The sequence below is a fragment of the Limulus polyphemus genome, unplaced genomic scaffold (genome assembly GCF_000517525.1).
Source record: "Limulus polyphemus unplaced genomic scaffold, Limulus_polyphemus-2.1.2 Scaffold4910, whole genome shotgun sequence".
In the NCBI taxonomy this organism is placed as follows: Eukaryota; Metazoa; Arthropoda; class Merostomata; order Xiphosura; family Limulidae; genus Limulus; species Limulus polyphemus.
In genome coordinates this window covers 62,365-71,186 of record NW_013670520.1, presented here as the reverse complement: position 1 = coordinate 71,186, position 8,822 = coordinate 62,365, and the positions used below count along the sequence as shown (strand labels likewise).

At 32.9% G+C, this 8,822-nt stretch overlaps 1 protein-coding gene across 1 annotated transcript in view; it reads left to right on the top strand.

Annotated features, from left to right (window-relative positions):
* Positions 1-8,210: 8,210 nt before the first annotated feature.
* The window catches only part of LOC111088977, a 9,361-nt gene continuing 8,749 nt past the window's right edge, over positions 8,211-8,822 (top strand). Inside the window, exon 1 of the mRNA XM_022400476.1 lies at positions 8,211-8,479. Coding sequence (XP_022256184.1) covers positions 8,404-8,479 — 76 coding nt within the window. The 5' untranslated portion in view covers positions 8,211-8,403. The remainder of the gene's footprint in view (positions 8,480-8,822) is intronic.

The window sequence follows — 8,822 nt, the reverse complement described above, 5'->3', positions numbered from 1 at the left end:
AAATACTAGAAATAAGATAGTCATTCTCCATACATATAGTGTTACTAGATTATAATTAATTTTTAGAAAACATGTTCATAAAACATTTATTTAGATATAGTTTTTGGAAGAAAAATTAATCATTATTTTCCGTCATATGGCGGGCATTCAGTTTGTTTAAAATAAAAAATACTTATCTAAAAAGGAATACACAAAATGAAAACAACGATAGGCATATAAAAATAAAGAATATAGAAAAAGGATGTAAAAAAACAAACTTACAAAAGAGTAAGAGAGCCTTCATTTGAGTGAGAGAACTATTATGTTATAAAATTGCTTGAATACCATAAAATCTAGGACAGTAAAATGTGAAAGTAAGTAACGTTAGCTTTAAAAAGTGAGGCTATAAAACTCTGCAGCTAAAAAGTCACGGTAAAACTTTAGTTTTCGCAGATCCCATGTCAAACTTTGAACGAGAACAATGCTCACAATGCTCATTTTTCTTTACATCTTCACAATCATCTTGTATCCTATAAGCTGTTCTAGTATTATTAATGATCTTCTGAGCACCAAAGTTAACTGTAAAACTATTTTGAAAATAAAATCATTAAAAAATAATAAATCAAAAATGAAATTACCTATAATTAGATAAAATATTTATTAAACAATAGTTTTTCTGAAACAGTTCTTCACAAAATAACTGCTATTTCTTGTACTTTTGATTTATTAAAACTGAACCAGAAATTTCATTATTAGAAACATGCTATTGGATTATAGTTCATTGCTCCGTACAGACAAATGTAAGTTTTATTCAAAGTTATGATGTCTTTGATTAAATAATTTTATGTTCATAAAGTAATTTAACTGAGTCCAAAGCAAAAAAAGGTGGATAAATATATTTTGTCATTCAAAAAAGCTAATTGATAATACTTTGTAAGAGATAAGTGTTTTGTCCTAGAAAACCGTAATTATATGAAGCACCGATATATTCTATTTTGTCAGCTTAAGGTCCCTTAGCACATAGTTCTTGAAAGCTCTATGATATTGTGCACAAATTCAAATATCTTGATCCTACGTTTTTTGTCTATGAAGTGTGCGAAGTTAGGCTCTCCCAAACCGAACTTCGTTACTTTCATAATTTCGAATGAATGGACCTGACGAGCATGACACATAATTGGCTAATCTCTGTACAAATCTACTCTGTAGTACCCTAGTATCCAGCATGCGAACCTAGTCTCAATCGGTCCCAAAACGTTTATTTCTGGCTCGTTATTAAAAGTCGTGTGAGAACAGTTTAGTACGCAGATTTTGTTTGCATTACTAATAAAATATGTAATAAGATAGACTCACAGTAAAACAGCCGAGAAAGTCATTGGCTAAATGGGAATAAAAGATAATTATTAATTATCATTAAATAGTACAAATTTATTGATGCTAAGCAGGGATGCAAATTTAAATGTTATAATGCCGGAGCCCTGCGAAAATTTGCCAAACTAGTGACGTCACCATCAAATTAAAGTTATCATATTCAAAAGCTAATTTCCTTTTCTGTGAGTGTACTTTTAGCCGCGCTTAGCGGCTCGTAGAAGGGCTCTGAGTTTTTGTTTTCAGTTACAAACTTTTAGCTCATAGCTCCGTCACCTCTTGACCGATTTGAGATCTAATTACAGTTTTTGACTCAGGAGGTCAAACCCTTTTGATTGACCACGCCCAAGGTCTCATAGATTAACTTACTCTAATCCTGCCTACAATAATTTCAATTTGAGGGTAGACTGATAGAGATTCTGATGAGTAATAAAACTGGATCCGGTATAAGCGCGCCCCAGTCTTGGTATTGCTGGTGCACAAAAATATACCTACTTAGAAGAAGAAGAAAAAAGGTCTCGCAGATTAATTTACTCAAATTCTGCCTAAAAGCAATTTCAAGTGCCACGATTATTGATGATTTTCTCTTGTTAAATAAAGAAAATATATGCAGCAGTAATTATTTGAGACTACTTACTTTCGTACGAGATTAAATACACATATTAGCGACAGACAACACACAACTCAAATTCCTTTGAATTAAGCAGCAAGAAGAAAAAACAACAACACCAAACTAAAATCCCTAATGTTAAAACAAGTTTTAAAATCACATATCATATTACTTTATCTTTCTAATTGCACTATAGTATTAACAACTTTGATTTTTATAACACCTTGCATACCTCCTATCCTGTCAACACGAATAGCTAAAAAAAACGACTTTCGTTGTATGTAAGTAATAAGCCTTTTAAATATGTGTGCGTTTTAAACGCACAGTATAACTGTTTTTTATTAAATGCTTTAACACCATATCCGTATGTCTTAATACATATATGACTAACGGCAAAAACAGTTCACTATTTTAACGCTCTGACACATGCTCTTGAGCCGGACCGGTCACATTGTGCCTAACGCCAGCTCCTGGGGGAGATGGATAAAGTATTGCTGGTCGATCTGAGAGATATACCAGTGGACAAAGGAAACCACATTCAGATAGACTGTTCTCGAATACTCTGAGTGCTTGGTGATGAAAGACACTTAATTTTAGGTGTAAATTGAATAACTTATTTTAGATACATATTTTTAGTTTTTGAAGAGTCGGAATTCAGCTTCAATTTCAGGTGTCGGAGCGGTGTTCCAGTGCGCTCCAGCAGGACTACATCCCTGTGCTATAGATGATGTCACACAAAGATATCAGCCATTCATATAATAAATAAATAAACTTACCGCATTCATTTTGTTAATAAGAGCCTTCTTTTATTTGATTAGTACAACATCCTCTATCTTATACTAGTTTAATTAATTATACGATAAAGAATTGTTTCGCGCTTATTATTCAGATTGTGTCCTGTGACCTTGCAACGCCGTCTCATATTCTCTTGTTTAGGAAGATAGATTACGTCAAGTTTCACCTAGTATTGTACACTATAAATCATCGCCTGAGCAACAGAGCCATGTTTGATTTAAGCAAATGAAATAAACTTAGTTTATTGCCCAGTAAAGCAAAGAAATGTTTCTTCTCTATCAACTGCCACGTTGACTTTAAGGACGGCTGTATTGTAGTTTTAAAAAAGAAAAACTTCTCTAACAATTATACTGTTTTTAGTAAACATTTCCTTACAAAAACATATCTTAATTAATTTAAGTCTCTTGTTTCGTTTTTCATCTTATTCTCTGAATTACAGCTATGTAAAAAGAAATGATGTGTTTGACCTACTATACTTTTTCAGTTCAGATATAAGTTATGATTTAACATCTTGCCTTAAAAGCATTATCTGATTTTTCCCATTGTCTTAAAAACTAAAAAGTATTTCCCTCTTTCTCGCTATCAAACTGAATATGAGTAAATAAAATGCTTGTAAGTTTTCAATCACATCCACAGTAACACCTTAGGATAACGCTCTGTTGATGAGCTATCGAGAAAACTATTTTTTACGACATTTCGATATTCAGTAACGAGTGTCAAAGGAAATGTGAAGCATTAGTGCTTCAAAGTGTGCCTCGTTTGGCAATATGAAGTACACAGATACATATTTTGACTTTTGTCAGTAAGTTCGGATATTTGAAGAGAATTGTGAACTACCATACAGTGTTTATTCTGGGTGAAGTAGTTTTTGTAGTAAATTAAGTGTTCCAAAGAAAAGACACTAATATATTGTGATCAGTGTACAAATATATGTACTATAAAATATATACAACTCAAGCACCAAAGTGACAGTATTGTTACGTCTCCGTTTGTTAATTGATTTCCCGTAAATTCGTTCCGACGAAACTTTAGCGACACAAGTCCTTACTTAATAAAACTGGTTTATTCTTTCCGAATATAACTTTACGATACACTTAATTTCAACAATCGCGCTAAAACAAACGCTATAACAGCGAACGTGCTCAACTTCAATAATACTCTCTGACTGCAGATCAATTACTCACTGTCTACACACATTATCCCGTCACGTTGTGAGCGTCTTATTTATATACCAGAAAAACATATATCTAGTAAATGCTAAGGCATTCACGAAGGAACAAGATACTTCTAAAAAATAGGTGGCGTCACACTAGTCACGTGACCTCGCTGACGCAACAGTATTTTATCTAACAGATATACAGATTCTGGAACAGTTAGTAACATCTGAAAGTTACGCTTTTTTTTTAATGGACCAAGGCCTACTGCCTTTTTCTTTTCATGAAACTATGATATTTGAAGCCCTACATATTTAGTGCTCCGTTGCAAAAATAGATTCATTCAAATACATGAAGAATTAAAATAATTTTATTTAATCTTCTATATACTTAGTCTAACACAAACTGATTGGGAGACAGAAATCTTTATATTACGTGACGCTTTCAGCGGTAACTGTATACATCAAGTGGTGTTATTTTCTTTTTAACGTTACATATATTTTGCACTTCTTTCTAAATATTATCCGGTGGTCAGCAGTAAGTTTACGGACTTACATACCTGTCAATATTGAGATGTGCCAAATCGGGAGACTTTTTGTAGAACACTACAACAGCGAGTAGCGTCCCTTGGGGGAGGGGGAGAACATGCTCCATCAGAAAATTTAGAAAAAAGGTGCAATTTTATGTATTCTGGGAACTTCAGACATTTATTACACTTATAAGATTTAAATGATGTTTTATTATTATTTTTTTCATTTACAGTGGGTTTATATACCAAGAGCATCACAGTCATCTGCTAATATTGTTATACACTTTTATTGTAAGAATTGAAAAATAAAAAATACACATATCCTGATTATGTTCTTTGTTATATTGGTATGTTGCATTTTTGGTATCTTTCAATACCTGCTTGCTGAGCTTGTATTTACTGGCTGAAGAATCTGAGTTAAACTTACAGTTTAAAAGAACACATAATGTGTCATGCCCTAAAAGTAAATGCGTAAATCAGTCCTGTTCTCTGTTACGATTTTTCTCACAAAATGCCCTTTCACTCGTTGCATTGGAATGTGGTACAATTAGACAGTATAACACAACAAAGTATAACAATGTGACACAAGATAAGTAAATATTTACTTTATCTTGGTTGGCATTCTGTGAAGTTCAATTTTGCGTCTCTATTCTTTTTGTTAAATTATTTAAAAGGTTGATATCGGGAGATCGAGAAAGAGGACTCCATATCGGAAAACTTCCACCGAAATCGGGAATGTTGACAGGCCTGGACTAACAATGCTAAAATTCAGGGATCGATTCCCTGTGGTGGAGAGAGCATAGATACTAGATAGCCCATTGAGTAACTTTGCGCTAAAGTTACAACAAAAAATCTTTCTAAGTAAATGATAAGCTCTTTATTAAAGTAACCAGAGGCCGCCAGTATCAGGAGAGTTGCCGCTGTATATGCCCGGTGACTGAATAAAACTATGAAATAAAGATACTTTTACATTGTTTTACGTATTGAAAAAACTATCGAAATAACACTAGAAGAAAAGCTTAAGCAAACTGACTTCCAGTTCAAATTTTACTCGCAGAAATTAAACTCAACAGTTAAGGTCATAGCATAGAAACAAAAACAAAACAGACATTAACTTTTATTCGTTATTTAAAACCTCGTAGAAAAAATCTAAAAGTTGGTTGTGGATTTCTTTCTTTGTAATTTTTCGTATTATGCAACGGGTAGTGCCCCATCAAAGAAAAGCACAAATTCTTATTTTCAACGTGAAAACAAAAGAAAGAAAAACTTCGACCAAAACACGCACTATTAGCTCCCAGTGGGTCAGCATAAGTTTAAGGACATACAATGTTAAAATCCCGGGTTCGATTTCCTGTGATGGACAGAGCGAAGATGATCTGTTGTGTAGTTTTGAGCTAAGAAAATAACAACAACAAAAGCACGCAATATCATTGATTCCGCATGCCTTTTGTTTTGTTACATGAAATATGTAAATACATATATTGACCTTGACCAATAAATTCGGAGATTTTAAAAGGTGTGTGAACTATAAGACTGTGTCTGGTATTCCACTTATAAATAGAAATTTAAGTATTATGTACATCTTTAACATCTTATAACTTGTCTGGTTTATTAAGATGTGGACACTGACGAAAATTACTGATATGTAGTTACTTCTCGTAACAACCTTTCTAACCAAAATAAGACAACTGCAGGTGGGGGTTTTTCCCTCACATTCTTCTTAATTTGTCCATTTTTACTCGAAATCAAAGGTGTGTAGTAAATAGCTTTAGGCGTTTAAAACTGCAATATCTTTATCCGCACGATCAGCCGACGTATGGGTTGATGTTGTTATATATTATAAAGCAATTTATCATAATTCCAGAAAACGCAAATATGTCATTATCTTGTTATTCTTGTAACAGTAAGTTAATTTATCATTTTCTGTGCCACTCTTAGAGCAGCATAAAAACATATACTTAGTTATTCTGAGTATGTGATTGTGTCAGTGATAACAATCTTCATGATTTTCTGTCGTATATGCTTTCACTACAGCACATCGAATTGATAACACCTTTGTTGGTTGACTGATAACATCTGAATATTTCGAGATTAAATACCAAGTTAGCGAAGTTGATAAACCTATTGGCTTAGTATCTGCTTTTTATTAAAGCTGTAGGATAATTTATGTTTGGAAAGATATGCCTGATGCATGTTGATAAATATGTTAGCTTGCGTATCATCTCCATAGTATTTAGTTTACCAACAAGTTTATCTGGTCTGTAATTATACAATATCATAATATCCAACATTAGCATAATAAAAACCAATACAATATTATTCTTTGCAATTAAATATTAGTGCAGTTTTTACTTTACTAACTACTTTTATATTTAAAATTATTTCTTTTCAAGTACCTTGTGCTACTGAAAAACAAAATGCTGTGTTCACAATTCCTAATGACGGGCCCGGCATGGCCAGGTGGTTAGGGCGCTCGACTCGCAATCTGAGGGTCGCGGGTTCGCATCCCCGTCACACCAAACATGCCGTGGGGGCGTGTGACGGTCAATCCAACTATTCGTTGGTAAAAGAGTTTGTGGTGATGACTAGCTGCCTTCCCTCTAGTCTTACACTGCTAAATTAGGGACGGCTAGCGCAGATAGCCCTCGTGTAGCTTTGCGCGAAATTCAAAACAAACCAATCCTAATGACGGTAATAAGTTGTGATTCATGTTACAGAATGTCAGTCAATGTTTTGATTTCCTGAAAGTTATCGTAACTAGTTATGAGAATACCGAGGTGACGTCCTTGGTTGTTTTTTGATTTCTTTATTTCACTTCCATTAACACACACACACACATATATTTATATATATATATATATACTGGATGTACTTGCACAGGGTCCCCGAAAGTGTTCTGTTTTAAGAGTAAATAAAACTGAAATTAGGAGTAACAAATACTTTTTATTTCTTTTGAAGTTCATATGCCATGCTATGTTGTAGCCTACAGAATGCATAATTCTTGTCATGGTTCATGACATACACACGTTTTACTGACGTCACGACAGTACAAATTGCAACGTTAAGCGTTTCATATTTGACGTCATTTTAGTGACAGACAAACAACACCCTAATGTATAGTGGTGCGAGTCGTTAAAACAGGTGACCCTTCCAGGCGGCCTTCGGTCACCTTTCAGGGAAATAACTGGAAGTTGTATCATAAAACTCCAGTTTGACGTCGGTACAATACTGGTTCTGGTGATGGTTATTGCTCTTTTTAATTTGCATTTTTTTTTGATAATTTAATTTTCTCAAAATGCGTTTATTAATCACATAAGAGTGACTTAAAGTTGAGATACAGTAATTACAATTTTTCAGAAATAAATTTGGTCTAATGATTATTTAATATTTATAAAATTAGGGTTTTACTTATAAAAAAAGTTGTTAGTTTTATGATACTACAATTTTCCTATTAAACTGCTGCTTCTATGTCTTTGTTTATTTTGTTAGGTATTTATGTTGATTCTTATCCTTGTATGCTTGATAATAATTTATCTTTCAAAGTCCAAATATGTTATTTTATTACACAGTACATTACTTAATATCAGCAAGGTATACAATCACATTAAGGCTGCTTCAACACCTTCTGCCTTATCCAATAGCAGAAGCCAGTATTACGTCTGTTACGGTAATTATAATATTTCTTCATTGGGTGTAGATATAATATACTATCTAATCCTCTTCAGATAAAAGGAAAAATATTTATTGAACACATAAGTTCTGTGCTTGTATATTTACATCAGTAGGTCCGTGTTCGTTCAAGGGAAAGAAAGGTCATTATTTTTTCACGATAAGAGTTTTTCTAATCATTTAGTGCACTGTTAGGTAATACTAGGAGCCAGTGAAAATGGGTCTTTAATCCACTTTGTTACATCTTGATTCTAGACTACTATTTTACTCTAAAAGGTATCATTATTAGTTGTGTTTCAGACATGAAATCGTTTTGGGAAGATCTTACACGGAAAGAATTAGTCCCCGTCAAAATATTGATGTTCCTAATTTATGGAGGTAAGAAATGTTTTACTTTCTTTTTCAAAATTGAATTCGAAAAAAAACTCACATAAATATAACGTTTAATTTCAAACTTAACCATAAAATATAGGAAACACGTACTAACTTGTTTTGTTTTTGATGTTACTATTTTTTCAGTAGTCTTGTGTTGTTGTTTTTAAAGATTGCCCGTAATTATTTGAAACATTTAAAAAATCAATAACCCTTGAAATATTTCTCTGATGGAAACGGAGTCTAATTAAGTACAAGAACACTACAAACACTGAAACAGTTCAGAATTTGCAAATTCCATCGTCAGCCACACCTTAAGTTTATATGATATACAATGCTTGTTTATTTG